Below are 24,550 nucleotides of genomic sequence, written 5' to 3'. Positions count from 1 at the left end.
TAGAGTAACCTTGGTCACAGTAGACAGCTGCATGTGCTGATTCAGGCAAACAGCTGGTCAGATGCAGTAAAAGTGTTTTGTAAGGTAGAAAGGAGCTATGAGGAGAGGGCTGAGGTGGGATGTATATGTAAATGGCATAAAAACTAGGTGTGTCTTTGCTGTTATAAAGCACCGACTATGTATAGCTTTATGTATAGAAGCAAATGCAGAGACAGACAGCATACCCTCTACCCCCTGATCAAATATTCATTCATCACCCTACACCCTGAAACCACCCCCAACCATTTAGTCTTGGTGCAAATGCAAGGCAGTATAAGGTGCCCTCATCTGCCTGCAGCCCTCTCCCTGATTAATAACTGTTACAGCTGACAGATGCACATGATGACCATGGAGATGGCGGACCGCTGACCTCTGTGGGAGTGGGAATGGTCTGGGTAATGACACAGAAAAGAAGGCCTTTTTCAATGGAGATTGCCGTCTTTGTCCAACAGCGGGACAGGGGAAGCTCAGTGTGAGGAGGCCTCAGTCTGTCAGTCTGTCTGCGCCTGAAACTATCTGCTCCTGTTGCAGTGAGAGCTTATGTAACACACCAACTCAGGTAGACATTTTTACCTGAAGGATTTTTTTTTCTTTATTTTTATACAGTGCAACTTGAAAATGTATTCATTATTTTTCTGCATGTACAGTTCGTTATTTTCTGTGGCCTCCCACCATGAAGTGAAGGCACAACCACCGCTAGGCGAAGCACACCCTGTCCTCTATATGGTCCGTCTCTCTATAAGCACTATATATAGTGGATTATTCTGATCAAGTAAGCAAGCATTGTAGAAGGGCTTTAGAGAGAGTAGACTCACATGGCTTTACCTCAAGAGTGTCTGAGTTTGTGTGCGGGGAGTTCAAAGTCCTGCTGAACATCAGAGGGCTGATGTTGAGTGAGGCTGACTAGCTGCAGCCTGTGGTCTGGGAAGGGTTACTGAATTATTACTGATGGTTTCAGAGGTAACTGTCCGACCACAGGACTGGAGAATATTAATCATTTATTTGATTGTCCGCATGTGCTGATTAATCAATTTGAGTAGGATCTGCAGGATTAACTACCTTATTATTCCTCTGTAAGAACAGATAAGAGAAGACTTTAAAATATCATATTCCATTTATCATTTATTTTTAGATCCCTGCTGATGACGGTGTAATAAAAACTGAGGTGAGATCAGGCGGAACAGCAACATGGGGGAAACTGTTCGGGGAGGAGGATAAGAGAGAAAGGCATGAGAGGAAGGGGAGAAAAAAAATCTCTTAACTGCAGAGTTGAGTATTTGTGAAGATGGGGGAAGAGATATAGCTTTATATTACTTCAAAAATGGTACAGAAAAAAAAAAGTTAAAGCAGCTGGGAGTGAGAGAGTGGAGAGAAAAGGGGGGCGGAGAGACAAGAGGAACAGGAAGTCGATGGGAAAGTGATAGCTGTCTCCACCTGGAGTATAGCCTGAGCTGTGTGTTAAGAAGGGAGGCAAAGCAAGGGAAAGGAGGGAGCTGCTGCAGTTGACTCCTTTATTATACTCTGGTTTAGGTAAGTCTGGCTCTCATACCAGGTATTGATAGTTAAACAAGGGTGCTATTCCTATTTACCCCACTCACTATCTATTCAGTATATAAATTCTCAATCTGCCAGCTGTTTAATGTTTTATGTCATGTGGTAATGCCTTTGATTCCAACATGCCTCCGTTTGTAAATACAAGAGGCACTCAAAAGGCTGTGGTTTCTTTACAAGCATGGCGCCCCCGGCGCTTTGGTTGGGAATGCATTGAGAGGGAGAGGGATTGAAAGAGTAAGGGAGGGAGCAAGAGGTGGCTAGAAACTGTATACACTTCCCGTTGCTCCTCTGCCAATCCCTCTCTCGGCTGCCTCTGGTTGTGCAGGCAAGCAGCGAGCGAGAAATGTGAGAGGGAGGAGTGTATCCTCTCTCCTGGCTGAACACAGCACCATAATTATGCACTTTTCAGCAGGTTTTACCTTTAACACTTTCCTCCCGGGGTTGAGATTAGTGCTCACCATGCTTGATTTACTGCACAATTACTGAACAAGAGCTCCACCTAATCAATAAACAAGAAGGGGAAAAGTGGAAGTCTTTGAAGTATAGTTTTAGACCTTATGCAGAAGCAAATATGGTGTGGCAAGTGAGGGCAGCTTGGCTGCGATGCCAGCCCGTGAAATATCCAAACTATCAGTCATGCCTCTTTGCTTTAACTACGTTTCAAGCGTCTTTACAGTGCTCGGCTACCACGGTGGAAAATGACAGGGCGAGCGCTGCTTAACACAAAGGTCAGAAAGGAATTTTCTACTAATTATTCCACAAAATCTGATTAAAATCAGCTTGATCCATAAATGTGAGTATGAAATTGATTTTAAAACTGCGCAAATTTCACAGGAAGGGATGCAAAGCTCTTGTGTTAACTTGTTATGCCCTGCACTGTATGTCCCCATGGCCATCACAATGACCTCCATTATGACACTTGCTAATGGCATGAGAAGTTATTTTGGGAAGCTCCAGTGACCATTCATCATCAAGTCTTTCTGGGGCTTATAAAGCTTTTTGCCAGCACGGCCAAAGCAATAGGACTCTTCTAATTAGTCTGTTTTCTGTTTGATTTTTTAGTAATGACAACTATATCTCAGCGGCCATAATGCTGCACTAGGAATGATGAGGGTTTAGGTTATTGATCCTAAATTGATCATTCTGATCAATGAGCACTTTAGTATCTTTTTTAATGGAAAGTGCAGTTATGCTTTTTTTTTTTTTGTTTGCTAATGAGCAAACCCAGCAGGCGGGGGTGGGGGTGGGTGGGGGGGCTTCAAAGAGCGTCATTTTCAGCATAATTGCAAAACCTATCCGTGCACATATGTCAAGGGCTGTGATGGTTCTGGTTAAAAAAAAACTTGGTTCTTATGGGTTTATGTTTCAACTTTATGGCCCTGATTGAGAGAAATAATCTCTTAAAACTTCTTGCCCAAAAATGAAAAGGGAAGCATTTACTGGTGAAACCGGCGGGCGTTTCGGTGTATGACCTGCTTTAAGAACCCTCAACTGCAGCTTCACCCCAGGAAGGTACTCATTGTTCCATGCAAATAAGCCCACATATAGACCCACTCTGTATATTCACCTCCACTCAACCCCACTCATTAATTTTCATTTTAAGAAGAGGACCTCTCAGAGGGCACATTGCTCCTTTACAGTGCTGCTAATAAAGATAGCTGCATAAGACTGGGTTAAATATTGACACTGGCTGAGCACATCATCACTGTTCTTAATTAGCTGGTGTCTCTAGCGAGGCTCTGTGAGGGCAGTGCATGAAAAACGAAACACTTCCCCATATGAGAGCTCAAACACCCTTTGCTGAAAAACACATTTCTATGAATTTTACATAAAAAAAGGATACAGAATAGTTGGGAAACATAGTGTTACAGCTATCACAGCCTTATTGCATAGCCTGAAGCTGCAACCAATTATGTGTTAATGAAATATTTACACTACCAAACTGAGAACGCCAGGGGTGAGCGCTAGATAATACAAGCCTGAAGAGACTGCCTTCTGTCTCCCCTCGGCTGCTACATCAGTTTAAAGCTGGAACGGGAGATTGGTAGCGAAAGACAAAGGCATAGCTGGATCAATGTGGACAAACCTGTAGCTCTGGATGTAGTCAACACTTTTACTGTGGGAACATGTGAGCGGCGGGTCACAGATGCCAATGAGGCTGAAAGGGGGCTTATAACTGTAACTGTGACGCTGCATAACCAGGCCACACATGTTCAGCTGCACCACTGTAGTCCTGGATTTCAGCAGACTTCTCCCTCAGGATGATATGGCTGGGAATCTGCATTCACTGCAGACCTGATGTTTGTTCTCAAAGACTAATTGTGTTTGGGTAATGTTCCTGCTCTGAATGTAATGCTCACTGAATGCATTGATCATTACGAGTGGTATTTGGTTGTATCTTAATCCAACACCCTCCCATCCCTTGACTCACCATCTCTCTCATGCACACTCTCAGGCCTCATCCCTTTCCACCGTTTCAAAACTCTTTTTAATTCTTTGTCTCCGTCTTACAAGCGTTCAGCTTATCACATTTGCAGCATCTCCACGAGGCCCTGCTGCCACTGTCTGGATGGCAGGTGACAAATGAGAGGCGGAGAGGAGTAGGAGACTTGTCAGTAACATAGATTTGTGTGTCTGTAGAGCTGCCTCTGACTTCACCCCGCCACCACGTCAGTGACCTACAATGGAGCAGAGTCAGTCATCCTGCTCTAATACTCACTTCCATTCACATCTTCACATAACTTCAGAGTCAGAGAGATCCATGCGGTGCTTTTCAGACATGTGTCAGATTATCTTAGAAATCCTGTTGAACTCATAAGTGTAGATGCAAATGACAATTCAGCTTGAAAGTTTTGGCTCTCCATAGCCTAAAGTCATCATCTGCTGTCATCCTGTAGTTTGCAAGGCAAATAACTAATACAGGAATTCATGAAGCACCTTTATACATGTACACATGGAAGTTTAACACTTGTGTCACACTCGTGTTGGCCAAAATTTGTGCCCCAAGGAAGGGGAGTGGATTTTAGTTACTTATCGAATTGATGCCATCTTTAGTTGTGAAAAATACCAATAAGAAAAAACAAAACAAAAAACAGTTGTATCTCTTCAAACAAACGTGCTTATTTCTCTTTTTCCCCCCAAAGAAAGGCTGATTGCAGTTATTTCAGTTTCATTGATTGCTTTGTATTGGCTTTTCCTTGCTGCATCATCACCCTAAACTAGTTGTTACCCTCCATAATAGTAGAAGTTATTTTGATAATAGAAACACTGAAATAAAAATGCAATGAAAAATAATTTATGCTAAAAATCTAAACATTCCAGCCTCAGGGTTTACTCAGATGAAAATCTAAGAAAAAAAAACAAAAAACAAAGGTTCTTCAGCCCTGTACAAGTAGTTAATATCATGCCTGCTGAAAATTGAAGGTTTTTATGTTGACACTGGTCTCTGGATATTGAAAAAAACAGAGTCAGGACAAGTCCGGATTTGCCCCGCTCAGCTTCCAGGTGGTTCCTTGCCAGCACACATGTCATAAAGTTGCTGTAACAGTTGTTTGGGTACCCCATGGCTCCACCCTGCCTTTGCCTCCTGCAGGTAAACTTATTGTAGTGCAGTTTTGGCAAGCTCCTCCCAGCATGGTTTTCATAAAAGCTCCAGGAGGTTAAGCTGTTAATAAGCGACTGAAAGAGGAGGCCAACAGCTTGCTGTTAATTTGCTTTACTCTTTTTTTTCTGTCTTATTTGAGCACTGACACCATTTCCTGCCTCTTTTGGAGTCATTGTATGTCACAAAAACAAAACCTAGCTCATTAAAAAGGGGAGAAATGTGTTTATCTGGGTATGATTAGAAGTGCACATTATGTATGTAGAGCCATGCTTATCCAAATGTTCTTAATGAGAGAGACCCTGGACGCCAGCGTGGGGCTCCTGTGGGCATAGACCCAGGCTCGTTATCACCACACAGGGCATTGATCTCTCACCCGCCTGCTTGCTTATCCTCCCTCTCCACCCCCTTTCAAAGACAGTGAGTCGCACATGAATTATGTGGACACATTGATCAGCTGATTGAGAGCTATTGTTTAGAGCCCTGGGTCATTATTGAAGGAAGGATTACCCAACTCTTGTTTTGTGTGTGCATGTGGGAGAGCGTATTACTCAGCTTCTTGTCACAGCGCACTCTCCCCTTGGCTCACCTTAGATTTGCAGTGGCTGCACAAAAACGCACACACTCATGCACACGAGGCACATACAGCAGCCTACACAATCAACATGGCCCAAACGACTGCCGGCATTGATTGCCTTCCATCTGCAATTATGTTCCCATTGTTTACTTTCTAGCATCTTACTCATTCAAATGGAATTCAATAATTATTGCTTTATTTAATGTAAAAGTAAGTAAGAGTGTGTGTGTGTGGGTGGCTGTGGGCGTGTGTGTGTGTGTGGGGGGGGGGGCTGTATTGTCTTTAAGTGCCCCCGTGACCCCTCCCAGACTACTTTGCTTCATGGGCCAATGTTAAGTCATCCTCTCCAAGGACACCAACAGTGATCCATCTTTACCCTTCTGCATTTCCTTTAGACACAGAGGTCCATTTCGTTGGTCCCTTCACAGCCGGAGACAAATATGCAACCTGTTTTTATTCACCGGTAGTGATGGATCATTTCTGCCGTACGGCAGTAAAGGAAGCAGCATAGCACATTATGGGCTTTGCAACAGAGGGACAGGATGCAGCGGAGAGGTAGCGGGGATTAAAGAGCAAAGGGAAAGAAAGGACACGGGCGGGGATGAGGTTCAGGGAGCAGTAGGTACGCAGTTTACACCTAGAATACAGAGTCCCCTGAAGCCACAACCTAACTTTTAGGCATGTTGTAACTCGCAGTGGCTAATTCAAAGCAGCCACCACAGTTGGCACCCAGTGGGGCCTCTGCGGTCTACGCTGTTGTTCGTGCTGCTGGCAGACAGAGCATCACACGCCAAAACTGCAAGCACTTGCTGACTCCAGTCGCTCTTTGCTTTGCTAAATAGCCTGCTTACGTTCCAGGGGAATCCCAGAGTACACATTTATGAGAAACAAGTCCCAAACAAATCTCTGCCCTTGAACAAATGCACAGCTTCTGGAAAAACACAGGTCACGATCTTAAAATATTGTTATTCTTCGTAAACCCCAACCTTAATCCTCTTCATTAAACCAATCTTTTTATTTTTTTTATTCGATTTTATTGCATTTTAATTTTGGTTTATAACCTTCATAGTTGGATAGAAAACTCACTTGTCAAATATTGTCTCAGTGATAAATACACATATGCTCAACGGTACACACTGTGGCAGACGCAGATGTCTCATAGTGAAGCACACAGGGGGGATTTTCATGGTCCTGCAGCCACAGTAGGTTTTTCAACCCAACAGACACATTTCATTGTCTCCCTCTAGAGTGAAATACAGTTACCTCATTGGTTATAATTGCTGCCATGACCTCACTGTGTTGAATAACAAAGAATCTGTATGACTTATTGTAACACTTCACAAGCCAGGAAGCCAAAACCTGCCTCCTTCCTCTGTGATTTACAGGATATAATCTTCTCATAGATCTGCCTGTTGGAGCGCATTGCACAGCTTCAGGTCTGAATTGCAGTTTTCTAAACCATGTACACCTGCCATGAAGGGCACACAATCACAGACACACACACACACACACACACACACACACACACACACACACACACACACACACACACACACACACACACACACACACAGAAAAGAGCTTTTATTGCTGAGAATCTTGGAGACAATTACAAAGGAATATCCGAGCAGATACTCACTGGCTCTCACTGAGGGAATTTGGTTGCTCTCTTGGAATTGATAGCTATTTAGCTCACAAATAGTCATCTGTTTTAATGCATTAATTTTGTATTAACAGCACCGCCAAATTTAATGGTGGAAATTAGGGCATGATCATAATGGCATGTCTCTGTGTGTGTCTGATTGTGTATTTTGGCACGCGTCTGCGTGTACATTTGTAATGTTTCTTTTGTCTATACTGTTGTATGTTTCTGCTGCGGGCGCGCACTGTACTATACGGCTCTTTTGGGAGCCATTCTTTCAAATTACCGGCTTTCTTTCTCTCTTCCACCCTTCCAGTAATATCCACCTCCATCTTCCGTTAGCTGGACTCTCTCAGCAGCCGCAACGTTTTGTGTTAAAGGTGCACTTTTACTTTGCATTTAAGTGGATGGAAATGCAAATACGCGGCGTGTGCTCCGGGTGGGTGGTGAAACTGATACAGGCGCGTATTGCCCACTCAGAGGGTAAGGAGCAGTGCGGAGTCGTGAGAGAGAGGGTGGGGTGGTGCCCACACCGCCCCTGTCCCTCTTTACCTGAAAAAGCACAGAGCACCGCTTCAGCCTCCACAGCCAAAAAAGAAGGTGCTTCATCGAAAGGAGAGGTGTGAAAAACCATGAAAAGCAACAAAGTAGAAATAAAACTCAGAACTGGGTTATCGAGAAAAAATGTGATTAAAAATCTCTAAATGTTGTTAACTATGCTTTACGCATATTTAACCATGTTATTTCCTGCTAACCCTAGGGTCCTTATGACTTACTATTATACATATCTACGCTAAACATACCTGTTAATTTACACCACATATACACACATGTGTGTGCTTTATCCACATGCAAAGCACATGTCTCCCCGCCGTCAACTTTACCCCTGCAGTAAAGGCGGTCACGCACATTAACTTGCTCAGCGGAATCTACTATATAATTCCTATAAATTTCCAGATAGTTCAGTGGTATTGAAACCATGCCACTGACCCAGTCACCCCCCTCCCCCTTTATGCTCCACAGCTCCCCTCCTGTTGGGGCCTCGATAGGGCGGTTAGAGACCCTAGAGCCAGGCAACCTCATTCCTCCAAGCCCAACATGACTTTTTCATTAGGCAGCCAAATTCCTGCACTCCTGTTGGAGGTGATTTATCAGCTAGTGGCTTCTTTGCAGGTTCATAGGAAACAGACACAAACCCCGTCTCATGCATTATTATGTTTCACATTCAAAGCGTGTGCGTGTGTGTGAACCAGAGAAGGAGCTGGCCTCTGAGAATACTGTGTCCAATTTATGTTTGTGCTTTTAGATGTAATCCTAGGAATCTTTAACACGGATAATTCAACAATCCAGGGAGAATCAATGATAGAGGAAGTTTGTGTGCGCCGATCAGAGAGTTGTTGTTCTCAGTGTTGTGCTGTTATGAGTCTTCTCTCTGAAACACTGAATGAGCAGAGACCACGTCGCTCTTTATTGGTTTGATCTCCTTCGTCTTATGCGGACTCTAAAACGCTTCAGTCTGCTCTGGGTCACGACCGGTGCGGTGCCGGTGAAAGTGTTGGTTTACAGGTGTAACCGCTTGACATCATAGGCATAGCTACATGCACTAGGGCAGGCCCGTTCTGGTGACCTGCTGAGGCCGTCTCCTCGGCCAGTCAGGTTTATAGTGAATTATGGTCGATTCTGGGGCAGGCAGTCTCGGGTTCACTCCTATATAAAGCACTTGCTTTTTATGGGAAACTATAAAACTCCTCTGAGTTTTTTTTTCTACCTCATGAGACTAGCTTTGAAGTTTTCAGTCAGGTGCTGTCATTTTTTTAAAACTTGTCTCCTTGTAGATTGTTGGAGCCTTGAGTCATTTGCAGCAGCAACTTTCTTTCTTTTTTTTTTTAATTCAAGCCATCTGCTGTGACTAAAGGTAATTTGATTGATTTGCTGTCATCTATAACTGAATCTTTCTCTCAGATTTCTCCCTACCTTTGGTCTGATGCAATATTTGTGCACAGAGGAAAAGGAGGAGAAGGAGGAGGGCCCCCACTATATCCAGCAACACCTATTCATGACATCATGGATGGCTTAAAACGAGGCGAGAAAGGAGAGCACACAGAGCTTTTTACAATCACCTAATAACTCTATTACACTGAGCTGTGGGGCTCACAAAGAAGGGAAAAAAAATCTCCTATTCCTTTTCCTGGAAGCGGTGTCTTAATGCACATTTTAGGTGTAGAAGTGAGAAACGTGAGACCGAAGAGAATGAAACACAATAGCTCAGAAAACCCTGTGGCAATATTACAATATTGCCAGAAAATTAAACATTAGGAGAAAGGGACAAGAGCATTTTAGGGGGATGTAATATCGTTATGACTTTTTTTTCTTTTTTTCACCAGGCTGTCAACACTTGATTTAGATATAATTTGGTTAAATGTGTAATGTTTCCATTGCTTTTAAATCTCCCGGCTAGCCAAATGGGCCGTCTAGTGCAAGAAAGATTTTTTTGGGATAAACGGTAGGATTTTCTGATGTTATTTGTCAACGCCTGACATTTAAGATAAACGATCTTGAGTTGTTGTGCCTAGCGTTTACCCTTTTATTCTAATTTTCAGCAGACCTTGAGCATTAACTTCTTTTTTAATGTAGCCAGAATTGATTTTATTTTTATTTTGTAAATCTATTTAAACGTCTTTTAAGCTAAATATTTATATTCATGACATGCTGAATTTTGCAGTCATTTCTTCTGCTTTCTCAGCATGGTAGACACAGGGGTCAAGAAGATTAGAGGGGAAAGAGGAAACCTTTCGGAGATTGACTTTGATCATATCCACAGAAATCCACAGCAAGAGTCCCAAGTCAGATATAAGAACGGCAAAAGACAAAGTGTGACACAAGTGACCATACCGAGTGTAGGGTTTTCATTGCATACGCGCATCGATGTAAGGCTTTAAAATGATGGTCAATAACTATTGCTCACACCAGGCCTCGCCATATTGTCTTGGCCTTGTGTCATTGATTGAGCCGTGCAGGAGGTAATTAGACTTGAGTTTAGTGAGGCAACACGAGGTTGTGGTGGCATGCTGTCACTATGGGGTGTTTCGCATGTAGTGGCATTACAGAGGGTGCACTGGACGAGGCTGGCTGTTGAGTTGGAGAAGAAGCGCTGGACTTGACGGGTCAATACGGATGCTGATTTCTTGTCCTCTGAAGGTTGTCCTTCTGTTGCGGAATGTTATATTTTCTCTCAGAATGCACTCAGTCCCCCTCCTGCCTCACCACAGGCTAGCTTTGGCTCTTTTTCTCTACGAGAGCGAGGATTTAACTCACCCTGATCAATATTTAGCATCCCATGCGTGAAACAGGCAGATGTTTGGAGTTTCCTTTTCAGAGGCGGGAAGCTTCTGTTGAGTGAAGGGGATCAATGCTTCCTTCCGTCTGTGAGGCTACAGACCCACGGCTTCTGAAGGATAGCTGATGCGATTTCTGTCCTTCCTTGGGCCCCTGAGATTTACGTGCCTCACTGGCCTCTCCTGTCCTGTTAGCCCACTGATACAGACACTCACGCAGACAAGTGTGCAGTCCAAACAGTTGTCCTGAAGTAGAAGAGGTTTGGATGTTAAACAACGGGGCTGTGATTGGGAATTGATTTGTTCATTTGCCAACTGTGTGAGTGAAAGTGAGTCGGTGGTGCCTGGCCAGCTATCTGCCATCTCAAATAACTTTCTTTCTTTTTCTCTCCTTCTGCGTCTCTCCATCCCCTTCCGCAGCACCTGCAGCAGCACGAAAACGCGGTGGAGGGCGATGCCTGCTACTACCATTGTGTGCTGTGCAACTACTCGACCAAGGCCAAGCTCAACCTGATCCAGCATGTACGGTCCATGAAGCACCAACGCAGCGAGAGCCTCAGGAAGCTTCAGCGCTTGCAGAAGGGCCTGCCAGAGGAGGAAGAGGACCTCAGCTCCATCTTCACCATCCGCAAATGCTCTACTTCAGATACAGGTAGGACAACACCACTGCAGCTCCCTATCTGTGTGCAACTGTTGTTCTATTCTTATTATTTTTCTGTTGATTTCTTCATCTATGCTTCTGTATTTTGGACACATACTGTAATCTCACATCCAGGGGCTCATTTTAACGGCTGTATATTACTCTGGAGTGAATACAACCCTATAGGAGGTCCATTATTGGATGGTAGGCTGTTTAAAAATCATGTTTTACAGCAAAATGACTGTGATTGTCAGTTCAGAGTAAAATCTGCCCATGTCAGATTAAGGCCGGTTTAAACCCCTGACAACACTCAAAAATGTCCCTCCATTTAAGTAACAAGTGTGGAAAGTGATGGAGAGAACCCAACAGACAAACCAAGGTAAAAATAACTTTGCAAGTGTATAAAAACGACTCTTTGTATAGGATTCTCAGTTAGTTTGCTGCTATGTTGTCATAGGTCGGTACTAGTTAACTACAGATTTGTGCAAACTGCTGCCAATAGATGCAAAGGGAGGAAACTTAATGACCTCTTCTTTCATATAACTGGATCAGCGCTTAAATATTTATGAAAAATTGGGCAAGTTTTAGAACTAGATTGGCCATTTGTATATTCCACTCTGTCTCAAGACTGCTTTAGTTCACTTTGTTTTGGTCCCTAATGAAAGTTTACACTCCTTACCCGCTAATGATAAACCTTTGGCTGTTTTATCTCTGGAATTTGACTGTAATATTGACAGACGATGTTTGTCCAAGAGCACTACTTATAAATATGTATATATCATGTAGGGTTTGTGCTTCTGTTGTTTTTAATCATTCTTGGTTTTGACAACTTTAGTTGTTTGCTGAGACATGACTACTCTTAGACACAATTACGCGTTCGTTTTACACTGAATCCAGAATAAACAAAATATGCCAGTCTTTTTTTTTGATCAACTTTTAGGTGCAAATGTGATTTTCGCAATATATTCCAGCAAAGGCAGGCGACCCTGTTAATGGACGCTGCTGTTTTTTTGGCCATTAAAGGCATTTTGAGGCCGAGCATTAAGGCTGGAGAAGAGGGAGCCGAACAACAACAACAGCTGCTACGACAACAGGAACACCAAAAAGCAGACGGTTACACCAAGGAAAGTGCTTCTTGCTGCCCATTTATTACGTACTGATTAGGAAGAGTGAGCTGTGGTCAATTAACACTCTTTCTTAGTAGAGATTTGGTTTTCTAATCACTTTAACTCCTGTGCCCTGACAAAGGGCCTCTATTGTGAGTTCCTCCAAGAGGGAACCATTACTTCCCTCACACACATACGCTGTCTGTGTTATGTGGGAGAAAAAAGGCCAGCCTGTGAAGACGCTTTGTTCCAAGGAGGCAGGGATAATGAAGCCAGCGGCCGGGAAATTGCGCAAAAGGCAGTCACAGATCTGAAGCAAATCATTAGAGAACATATTTAGCTGAGCAATTAGGGACAATTAAGCTTTCTGCTCACTGCACTCCAAATATGTTAATGACTACAGTACAGTGGACAAGCGAACATGTAAGGCAAGAGGAAAGCCCTTTTAGATTAAAAGGGATAGGGGGGGTTGGGATTTTATCTTTCATTTTCAGAGAGAAAGAGTTGCTATGTTTGCAAATAAATTAGTTTTCCTCATTTATAGTAAAACCCTCGTTTCTGAATATTTTTTTCCCCCCTGTTTTAACCTTTCATGTGTTAAGATTTGAGTAAGGCCATGTGTCCTCACAGAGGAGTTGCACGTTGGCAGAATTATCTCACGCACAAACAACGTTCATTGCTTTATAAAACTTCATCAAATTACAGCAACCCTCACTTGGTTAAACAGACCTCTGGTTTTCAGCACCATCTTTTCATATGTTTATGTACTTCCAATCAGATATGCACTTTGACAATGATGCTTGGTTGTAGAAATTGTTTTTTGGCTTTATGTCTTCATAATTGATAGAGGGTTTTACTGCAGTTTAACACAACTGTTTTCCTTACACCTTCACAGGAACATTAGTTAAGATCCAGTGATTATGAGTGATTCAGGAGTTGTTCTAAGCAGCACCTCACATTTGTTGTTTTTTTTTTGTAAAAAAAAAAAACTTGGACCAAACATCTGGATCCAATTACCACAATAACGATCTTGATCTATAATCTTTAAAATTGCTTACTCAACACCTTTCACCATTTCACAAACCGAGAGCATCAGCGGTGCTGGCCCCCCTCACAGCTCAGACTGAACCACTTTCTCTCCCAGTAATATTTAATTTCCTCCTCTGTAGCTCTTCTGTGGCACAGGGCTCTTTTTTGTGGTTGAGGCCTGGTTGCTAAAGTGGTGGAACAATCCCTGGTTTGTTAAACTAAGTTGCCCCTGGATTTCTGGGTCACCTAGACAGTAATTTCCTTGCCTGCTCCTGTGATCTTGCGAGTGTTTCTCGCTGGTCTAGGTGGTCGGCTATATCCTGCTTTGGATTCTCCCCAAAATACATTGAGTCTTCTTTCACCACCAAAAAAGCTTTCAAACATGATGAAACACATGTTGCACTTCACAGACAGGTGGTATAAAATCCTTCCAGATTTAAACAACAACTGATAGCGGCGGCTTATTCTTTTGCCGTGGCTGCAAGAGAATACATCTGAGCAGGCTCATGCAGGATCTGCTATGTTTTACAACCTGCATATCAACATTCTTTATGAGGATGCAGCAAGTATGGGCCGTGGGGATTTGGTCCCACAAATCTCCTCTGAGCTTGAGGAGAGCAAGGGCTGCAGAAATTAGGTTTCGTTGTAATTAGACTAACGCAGAGACCAAAGGTCTGCATTGTTTTAATTCTTGCTCGTGCTATAAATATGCTGCTTAGGCATGTTGCTCTATGGCCCCACCTCCATTTGTCTTCTTTAACCCTTCATCTGCAGGGAAACAAAAGAGGTCTCAGAGGGACCCCAGCCTCACACAGCTGCCCCGTGTGCAGAGATCACAGAATAAAGCTTAATTCTGACCTAAACTGATGCACCAACGCTAGTCTCAAGTTTTAGGAATTGTGGCTCATTGCAAGGTCACAGACATACACAGAACACCGTTAGGGTTTTGATTTTACAGTGATATTGAAGGTTATTGTAGGTTGCATGTGCAGTAGAGAGAATGGGATCTGGATAGTAAAGAGAATATGTTCAGAAATGAACGGTGGACCAGTGGGGAAAACAAGTTTTGTCCGGAGCGCGTGTCTGCAAACTCGTGTGACACTCGGGCATATGATGACCCTATTTCATTTGAATGCTGTTCACCAGGGCATATAACTCAGTGACACATTGGGGTTTCTCATTTCTTAGCATTTAATCGACAAAGTTATTTTTTGAGTATAGAACAGAATGAGATCATGTTTTTATAAAGGGCAAAGTGAAATTGCTTTGAAGGGTGAATGCCTTTCCTCAAGAACTGTTTGCTTTGTGCCTCTGTGCATATGAGAGAGACAAGGAGAAAAGAGAGCAGATAAAACGCTCCCTAACCACCAGACCTCAGATGCAAAAAGGAAAAAAAAAAAAAAGAGGAAAAAAAAGGTCATCTTAGGGTAAAATATTAGTATTTTTTTAGTGGTGTTGCATGTATGCGAGTGTATGTATGTGTACGAAGGAGGCAGGGATGGAGAACAAACGTGGCTGACAGTGTGGATTAGTTCCTGCTGTAAATCTGCTCCAGTCACAGATGGCAGGCCCTTGATCGCTGGGCTGTAACGGCTTGGCTCTCATCACAGGAGGAAATCCCTGTCTGTGAGCCGAGGAGGCTGGAAAGGAGAAAGCTGGGACTGGGGCCACCTGAGCAGCCACCAGTCAATGTATCCCGTCTGCGAGGACATAGAAGCTGCTTATTCAGCGACCAAGACTGGTTCAGGGAGGAGGTTATCTTACTTCACCTTTATTTCATCTACTGACGCGTTACTGCTTCCGAGTGGAACTTAAGCCTGCAGTTTAGATTGGCATTACTTTTAATGACCAGTTTGAGAAGCTGGTCAGGGAAGCTGTGTGCATTATTAAATGGAAATGAAACGAAAGGATGCATACAAATTACTGCATAAAAGTGGTATCCAATATTAGATTAATTGCTTGTTTCACTAAAAGGGGTGCATTTTCAGGGTCGCATGCCTAATAGCAAGGCCTGTTCTGATAACAGAGGCATTTCTCCTCACTTCCCTCTCCGCCTCACGTGGAAACTGGAAAATACAGAATGGAATGGAAAGATGCTCTAAATAAGCACAGAAACCCCACACTCATATTTTAGGATTGCGCAACACCTTCCAGCCCACATAAAGATTTTGTGGAGTCAGATGGGACATACTTTACGCCCAGACTGTTTCAATTCCTGTACCACTTCACATACATATTACACGCATAGTAATGATCCCATGGTTTGATTTTCTCGTCTTCTTTACAACCTATAGACAAGGCCTCGTTCGTCTTTGGTATCATTTTATCTGCGTGACCTATGGCTATGCAACAGCTGTGAAAGCCAGGTAAAATTAGAGGTGAGCCAGGCCACGCTTTGATGGCATGCAAGGGCCATAGTCTGAGCTTTCGCTCCCCACAGGCAAGAGCAAAACAGACGGTAGCCGCTTCTGAAATGTCCTTCTTTATTCATGCTTGTTAAAATGCAAAGTAAACCTTTCCAGAAACAGGATATTGTAGCCCCTAACCACCAGACCCTTTCTACATGCCACATTATGGGCAATCTGAAAGTAAGTTGTATAGACAGACACTGCTGCAATGCGCTTTTAATAAAGGCTGTTATTGCGCTGGTGATGTAGAGTGGATATGAGGATGAGGGCTCTGTAGGCCTGGATGAGCAGGGCCCCAGAGGGCCCGCAGCTCAGTCAGGCCTCCGTCAGTCGCCTGGCTTCTAATCCCTGTCCGAAGGGCATCCAGGCAGTGTAGGAAATTGTTTGCTGTCTGCAGAACGTGCCAGGAAATTCATAAATACATTACTTTTCATTTTGAAAATATTACAAAAGACTAGACGTTTATTAAAAAGCCAAAATTATGGCTTTATAGATTTTCCACTCGTATTTCAGCATTAATATGACCCTACTGCTCAAACTAACACAAGCAAGTCTTTTCTTTCCCCTTTTCCTGTGCCTCCTCCTTCACAGGCTTGGTATGAATTCCTCTCCGTGCTCATCCAGTTATAGCAAACTGACCAAAAAGCCATTGCTCTATTCTCAGACAGGCTGTGGATAAAAAGGTCTGGTGTCCAGATTTTTGCCAGCGCTCCCGACAGACCCCTCCAACGCTCACCTTTGTGCTTCACTAGAAAGTGGATGAGATCCGACTGTAGCCGAGCCACAGTGTCTTATACATCTCAGTCAGGAGAAAATAAAGCACCATTAAGGTCAAAGATGAGCATTAATAGAAAGAATTACAAAAAAGATCAGAAATGTTAAGACCTAAATGAGTATAATAGCTGCTCAAAATTGCAACATGAACCTGTTAAGCAGCAGTCGACATGGAGATATTTGCAACAAGCTGAGCTCACCTTGTCTGTCCTCGGTATGTGTTATGCCCTGTGCACGATTTCACTGTTAGTTATGTCATGTGGGTGTGAATATGCGCTAGGTTTTATTTTGCACGCTGGCATACCGATAAATGAGCATACACAGAGGTGTCTGCACAGGAAAACTGGCCTTGTGTGGGTGCAAGAGGCTCTCCCTGTCATCAAGCCCATTTTCAGAGGAGGCCGGCAGCACATTATAATATTGGTTTCCCCCTCTCTTGTCATTACCACACACTCTCCTTGAAAGCTGATCCAAAAGATAGACAGTCCATCAGGAGACAGTCATCTCATTTGTACTTACTAAAAGTGTTAATGAGTTCTATTTTCAGGCCCAGACGCTTTGCTGCTGGATATTGGAGCAGAGTTGGCGATCAGTGGTGTGAGATGCTGGATTGCATGATCAGGAGGGGGCTCACAGGAAGGGGGAGGGGGTAACTCAGTAGCCTTCCTGCCCCTCATGTCACTCACACAGAGTGACCACAGCCTCCACGGGGTCTGTCAGTCAGAGGGTGAGGCGGAAAGTTTGTGGTTTCAGGCAGACAGAGGAGGAGGGAATAGATTAGATGTCAGAGACATAATGGTTGTGATGGGTTTAATTATAGTCGCAGTCATGTCACTGTCACAGGTAGATGAGATGAAGGGGAAACACAGTTCTACTCTTTAAGGACTGATTTATGCGAAATGTGTTTGAGCATATAATGCACAGATTGGTTTTCCCATCATTATTATTTCTATCTAACCCTGAGGTAGATGTGAAGTGCGTAAGTGGTTTGTTTATGCGTCAGAGAATACAATGCAAACCGCCAATATTTACATCTTCACAAGTAGAGCTGAGAAGATTCCAGTAACTCTTTTCATGATCACAATTACAGAGGGCCAATTAAGTTTGCCTCTCATTTTCAAACCCACTTGTGGTTGTCAGACGCGGCTTAACAATGATGCACATCTTTTACCAGATAAAACGTCCAACTTATTAATCTTATGTTTGGCTGTGTTTTTCTTTTCACTCTACTGTTAATGTGAAGTAAAAATGTTTGAGTTTCCCACATGATCCTCACTTGAACTTTCCCGTAAGGCATATATTATCATCTTAAATCCAACCATTCTTCTCTGTGATATTGATTGTGGTGCAAGTGTTTGCCAGGTAATCTAGGAAGTAGAACCAATAAATTGTTAAACACTTGAAATGCTTCATTTGTTTATCTGTTTGGGTATTGGCTGCACACTGCAGCTCGCTGTCAGAATAAGGCAGCTCAATTTGACCATAGGCAGCATCAGAGGAGAAACGGGGGTAAAGTTTGGGAACTACTGAGTTGAGGCAGGAAAGTTTTATTTAGCTGTTTTTAATAAGGCTGTTTATGCCCCCTAGAGAGCACGGGTGGATCAAAGGGCACGATCTGTGCTCTGGATGAGTTCAGCCTGGGTCCAGCAGAGACGATCTGCCTTGCTGACAGCAAAACAAAACCAGAGAATGAGGGATGCCCTATCCAACAGCACGTTGCCCTCAAACTCTGAACGCTCCATTAGAATAAAAGCAGATGAAACAAAAGCTGGCTGAAAGCACACATGTGTTGAATCATTATCCACTGTCTGGTAGATGGGCACGGGTAGTGAACAGAGTGTGTATACTTGCGTGTATGTTGCTAAATGTGCACTACATGTGAAGAAAACATCATTAGAACCCCTCCATCCCCCCCAAAAAAAGATCAAAATTCAGAAAGGATAAACACAAAACGCACACATGCACCGATGTTCTCAGTGCATTAGCAAAGAGTCCCCTCCAGTGCCTCAACCACATCAACTAAAAGCAGCCAGGCAGATGGCAGCAATGAGAGAAGTGCAGAAATAATTCAATAGTGAACCTCTCTAACCTTTACCTGTGGGCGTGAGCACCCGTCATTGATTCGTGCTGCGCTTGACAGTACCCTACACACCACCTGAGGAGGGTGAGAGGAGGGAGCATGAAGAGAAATGGATGAGTTTGGTGAAAAACACAAAAGGATAATATGAGTGGGAGGGCGGCTCTGCCGTACGTTGGTGTGTATTACATTAGAGGCAACTTTCCACAGATGGATATTGGGAATCATTCTGGACTTGCACCCCACCCCTCCCCCAACCCCAAACTGGATATTGGCAGCAAACAGAAATTCTCACATCGCTGTTGACGTCACAGTAGTAAGATGCCGCTGATTACAAAACAGCTCCAGGTCTTGGGTTTCTGCCCGCCTACTTTCAGGTAATATTTCTGTTGAGCTGACGCAGTACAGGGCTGCATATATTTGCAGTGAAGTCTTGTAAAACTGCGGTAACCCTCTAGCAGAAAAACGTAAACAGCAGTGTCTGTTTGGTGGTGGTCATGTACGAGAAAGCAATTACTTCTTAAAAGCTATATTTTTTTTAAAGAAAAGATGTAATTATCTGTTTAATTAAGCATATGATGATGAGTGTCTGCCAGGTGATATTCCGAGGACAAATAGTTTTTCTTTGACTCGGTCAAATCTTTGGTGTTCCTCCTTGTCCAGGTGATGGCCCATCCCTCACTGTCTCTCCTCGTTTGGCTGGAAATGTTGCTGTTTTTATTAGTTGGCTGTAGATGTGTTCTTCCCTCATTTGGACCAAAAGATTCTGGACGACAGAAGAGATGGATGACACTTAAGTAACAGACCGTCTACACTATAAATGTATGCTGGTAAAAGGATTTTTACTGCAGCAGTAAGAGTTTATCTAATAACCAGGTAATCAAAAAAAAATGAATGAAATATATTGGCTCTATTGTTTATCTACTTTCTCCCTTTGGAACAGAATAAGATTTATAATACATCCATCCTTTGACACAGGCACAGATATTAAAGGAATAAAAGTTAGCACATGCAAGCAAGGGGTGGAAAAGGTATAAGTAATATCTGCATCCCCTGTTTTTGGTTTGTTGCCGAACATATTGCCTTCATGTTTTCTCTTCATATTTAGTCATTTGAAGCATTGAGAGGAAGTATCCGCGATTTAGAAAAGCAAGCAAAGGTCAATTTTTCTACTACTTGCTCAGTAAGCATGCAGCAGGAAACATCGATACACTTCAACAGCAACGCAGGATTGACCGCTGTCTTTTTTTTACATGAACATGTTCATTAATAAAGGACAGGGCTTTTTTATTCAACTTCTACTAAGTTGGTTGGTGGTTTGATTTTGAAGATGTAGTATTGCAGCTATTTTCAATTGAATTATCAGTTTGAAATGAGTAGATAATATTTGTCCAGAAAAAATCATCTTTGTCATCTAAAATTGACCAAAAACACTGCAAAAACAGCACCCCTAGTCTTATTTAAACCAAAAGAAAATCTTTGTCAGTGGGATGAGAAACATTTTCTTGACTAAAATTCTTAAAACTAGAAAAAATAGCCTCCCCATTTTCTTAAAACAAGGTGTTTTTACTTTTTTTTAGAAATTCGTTTTTGCAGTCACCCTTTCAAAAGAGAGCATGATTCACTCTTTGGCTTAACTTCCTTCAAGAAAAAGACAACTTTAAATGTAAATTGTAAAAGCTTCGTCATGTCTTAATGTTTAAGTAACATGTCTACGAGCTACGTTGTGCTAAATTATACCATTTTAAGAATTTGTTGCTCTTAGGCAATTAGGGTGTAGAATTGGATTTATGAAATTGCGATCAATAATGGCGTGGTTTCTTGTCCGTGAATAATGACTTCATAAATCTTGTTTAGGGAAGCATGGTTGAACACTTTGTCACAAACCTTCATTTGTAAATCACATGTTTGTTGTATGTAACTGCTCATTACTGGTAGGTTCTAAATGTTTATTTAAAACATAAGCAAAGTACAAGTCGTTTTTATAGGTTGACAAAAGGTCCTTGTGTGAAGTTAGATTATAATTCCACCTGCGGAATGGTTCGTTGTAACCTCACATGATATTCAGCAGTTTCTCTTCATTTCTTATTGTGTGCAGCTTTGTGTCTCTAGAGGACCACATTTACTGTAATGTCTCCTCCCTGCATCAACTTTTGGTTGCACAGGGACATCAACTTTATTTGAGGACTCAGGTATTTTTCAGTAAGTAGTGCCTGGTGAGTGGGGGGATTCATGGGAAATTAGCCCCTCTCATGTAGATGGGGAATATTTCAAGCACGTGGCAAAGCTGAGATGGAGCACATATTTGTGTGTGAGATGTAGAGCAGAGAACACAGCGGTTGTGTTTGAATCCATGTCACAAGTCGTTGTGAGTCTAGCAGGCAGGCCTGCAGTCTAGGGTTTACACAACCTAAGGTGGTACAGGGGCCAGTGTGGCAGCCAGAATTAGGAAATATTGCTCTGTTTTTTTGTTATGTTAAACTGGGCAAAATAATCTAATTAGATGGGGGAGAGTGAATGACAATGGCCGCATTTGTTTAAGGGCCCTATGCAGCCACCTTTCAAGACCACTGTTCATTGACCACAATGGCATTAGGTTGTGCTCCTGTTCTCTTCTCTTTTTTCTGGCTCTGCAGTCAGCTCCTGTCCGTTCCACTCCATCTCCTCGCTTCACCGCCATGCTCCACCAATACTTAGAGGACTCAGAAACCTGCCCACAATCCTGACTACCCCAACATCCCCCTGTTCCTCCACTACCATCTGCCACCATCATCATCCTCAGCTCCTCCGCTCTTCATTTCTTCTCTACCCTGTTATTAGTCATTATTGCAGGAAAAAAGCTCATTTTTATGTATACATAAAAATATATATATATATATATATATATATATATATATATATATATATATATATATATATATATATATATATATATATATATAATGTGTATGTATATACATTTATTATACGTAATATGTAATATATTACATATATATATATATATATATATATATTATATATATATATATATATATATATAATGTGTATGTATATACATTTATTATACGTAATATGTAATATATTACATACATATATATATATATATATATATATATATATATATATATATATATATATATATATATATATATATATATATATATATGTGTGTGTGTGTGTGTGTGTGTGTGTGTGTGTGTGTGTGTGTGTGTGTGTGTGTGTGTGTGTGTGTAATAGCAGAAAATGGCCAGCCACTGGAGGTAAGCCACTGCATCCAAGAATGTCTCCCTACTTGGGTATTTTTCTAGTTCTTTTATCTGAATGTAGGGACTATCTTTAAATTAGCTTTCAGGCCATAACGCAAGCAAGAGCACTTACCTCTCACAATGTCGTCTCAGAGTCATCCAGCGTAATTCTTATGTTGCCCGGTGACCAGGCCTAATAATTATAGTAGATAATGCAAAAGGTAAAGAGAAAATAAAACATGTCTTTGTATAATGTAGCAAGCGGTTAAAACCCCAGATGAAATTGCGTCTTGAAGGGTATGCTACAATCAAGAGCAGGTTAGAAAAATGAATAAATAAGACATCACTAGAGAAGAGCCTATTTTGTAGTCTTTTGCTGGAATATTAGTGTGCAAATTGTCTCAAAACTAACCTCAGTATATGTAGTGCACTGTTAACGGCCCTCTACCCAATGAAGGTGTAATCATGCGTGGTAAAAACCAGACCCAAGTTACTAACCTAGGAGCAATCTTCTGTGCATTTAAGTGTCCTTTTTTGTTGCAAAGGTCATTCATAACTTGGTCGCACTGCTGATGTACAGTGAGAGATATTGATTGATTAATGCATTAAGTGCTCACAATCCATTAGGTTCTGTGAAAGGGACTGGAGAAAAGACTTCTCTCACTATGTATTTTCACCTCTCTGTTGTTCAAAGGGCATGTTCTTTTTTTTTGCTGGCAAATTTGAAGGGACAAAAGCCAGAATATCTGCCAAGAAATGCATTTTAAAACAACATTGGTTCTCATAAGTGTCATTTCAATTACTTGCATGCGCGCTTGACAAGGATTTGCTCTTACATTACCCTCATGCTCATCATGACCCAAAAAGATTACGTTGTTTATGGTTTTCACTGGCAGTAAAATGAGCACAGTTTAAGCAATTGAAATAGTCTTTCAAAGAAAGACAGATGCGTATTTTCAACATGCAGTTGCTTCACCAAAATTATGTTTTCTGCCACTTTGCATCGGTATCACACAGGATAGCATTTATTTAACTAGGCAATACAGACCTTAAGTCAAATCCAGTGTTGCCAAGGAATATTATTGTCAACTTTTCTATTTTTAACTGATTATGTTGATTCAATGATGGAGAGGACATAGAAATGTGTGTTCCCACAAAAACCCTTTGTCCCTTCTCGGCACAGTTCCCAGGCCCAATATGAGGAGGGACCTTGGTGAATTCTTACCTTACTACTTACTGTAGTGGCAGGAGACCTTTATCGCCTGTACCCTGAGCAGTGATGCTTGTGAGAGTCATTACCTTAGAAACATGGGCTGCATTAGGGATTCATAAGAGTGTGCCATCTCTGCACCTTTCATCTCTACTAGGGCCAGCTCCATTAGGATCTTTTATCTTTGTGCTGATGGCTGCTGTTGATAATGGGGCTGCCGAGAAATCCCAAAAAGTAAAGACTCAACTCTGACACTATCGGCCCTCCGTGTCTTCAAGTAGATGATTACTTCATTGTACAGTAGAGGATATGTACACACTGATCTGTGGCCTGGAAAGCAGCTTTTCTAGACTCGTTTTTTTTCTATTTGCCAATAGCCATTGCTCAAGGTTAGTCTTAAGTCTAACTTAAGTCTGATGATGATGATGATGATGATGATGATGATGATGATGATGATGATGATGATGATGATGATGATGATGATGATGATGATGATGATGATGATGATGATACAAACAAAAATAAATATAAAATTTTTTGTTTTTTTTGCCGTGCATGGTTTCAATTATGGTGCCTCTGCAACCTAATGACTGCAAAACCTTTATAAGGTTAAAGTTTCATAAAATATTGGTGTTATCCTGCTGAAGCCCTCATGAAAGTGCATTAATGATATCCCATGCCTCATTGAAAACTTTGCTTTTGGGCAGACAAACACAACTTCATAATAGTATAGTAATTCATGCAAACCAATGTTTTTCAAATGTTACAGTAATTATGAAAAATATTCATACTTTTCCCCTACATGGCCACAGCAGTGCAAATCACATTTCCAAAGCAAAGCGGGGAAGGAACACACTGAATAATCATTGTGTTTAATGCTTTGGTCATAATCTCAGGTTTTATGATGGTTTTCTAATGATTTTCTAATGATGTTAAATATTAGTAGAGAGTACAGCTATAATTTGAACACAGCGGTCGTTTTTTCAGTGCTCTATCGGCACACCCGATTGCAACTACAATGAATATTGCACGGGGAATGAGATTTAAGCGCCATCCCTTTTGGTGTTTTATTTTGCCGTCTCCCCGTGTGCCATAAATCCTCATTGCTGCGCTCTTGAAGCCTCCGCCCTTGCCTGCCTTCACCAGGTGGGAATACAATTAGGTGCAGGGGCCATTTCATTCAGTGCCACTGTCTGTCCACTGCAGTCATTCGTTTAAAAAAAAAAGAATGCTGTAGCTGTCTCATTGGGGAAATCAGTGGACTCCTGGGAAATACATATATTTATATACATATTTATATACATACATATATA

At 42.0% G+C, this 24,550-nt stretch overlaps 1 protein-coding gene across 2 annotated transcripts in view; it reads left to right on the top strand.

Moving 5' to 3' along the window:
* The window catches only part of zfhx3b (zinc finger homeobox 3b), a 216,792-nt gene that overhangs the window by 147,218 nt on the left and 45,024 nt on the right, over window positions 1-24,550 (top strand). For both annotated transcript variants that reach the window (XM_061743342.1, XM_061743341.1), the window contains one exon: window positions 11,169-11,400. In XM_061743342.1, coding sequence (XP_061599326.1) covers window positions 11,169-11,400 — 232 coding nt within the window. The remainder of the gene's footprint in view (window positions 1-11,168; window positions 11,401-24,550) is intronic.

The sequence above is a fragment of the Cololabis saira genome, chromosome 2 (assembly GCF_033807715.1).
Source record: "Cololabis saira isolate AMF1-May2022 chromosome 2, fColSai1.1, whole genome shotgun sequence".
Classification (NCBI taxonomy): domain Eukaryota; kingdom Metazoa; phylum Chordata; class Actinopteri; order Beloniformes; family Belonidae; genus Cololabis; species Cololabis saira.
This window is presented reverse-complemented; position numbering and strand designations above follow the sequence as displayed.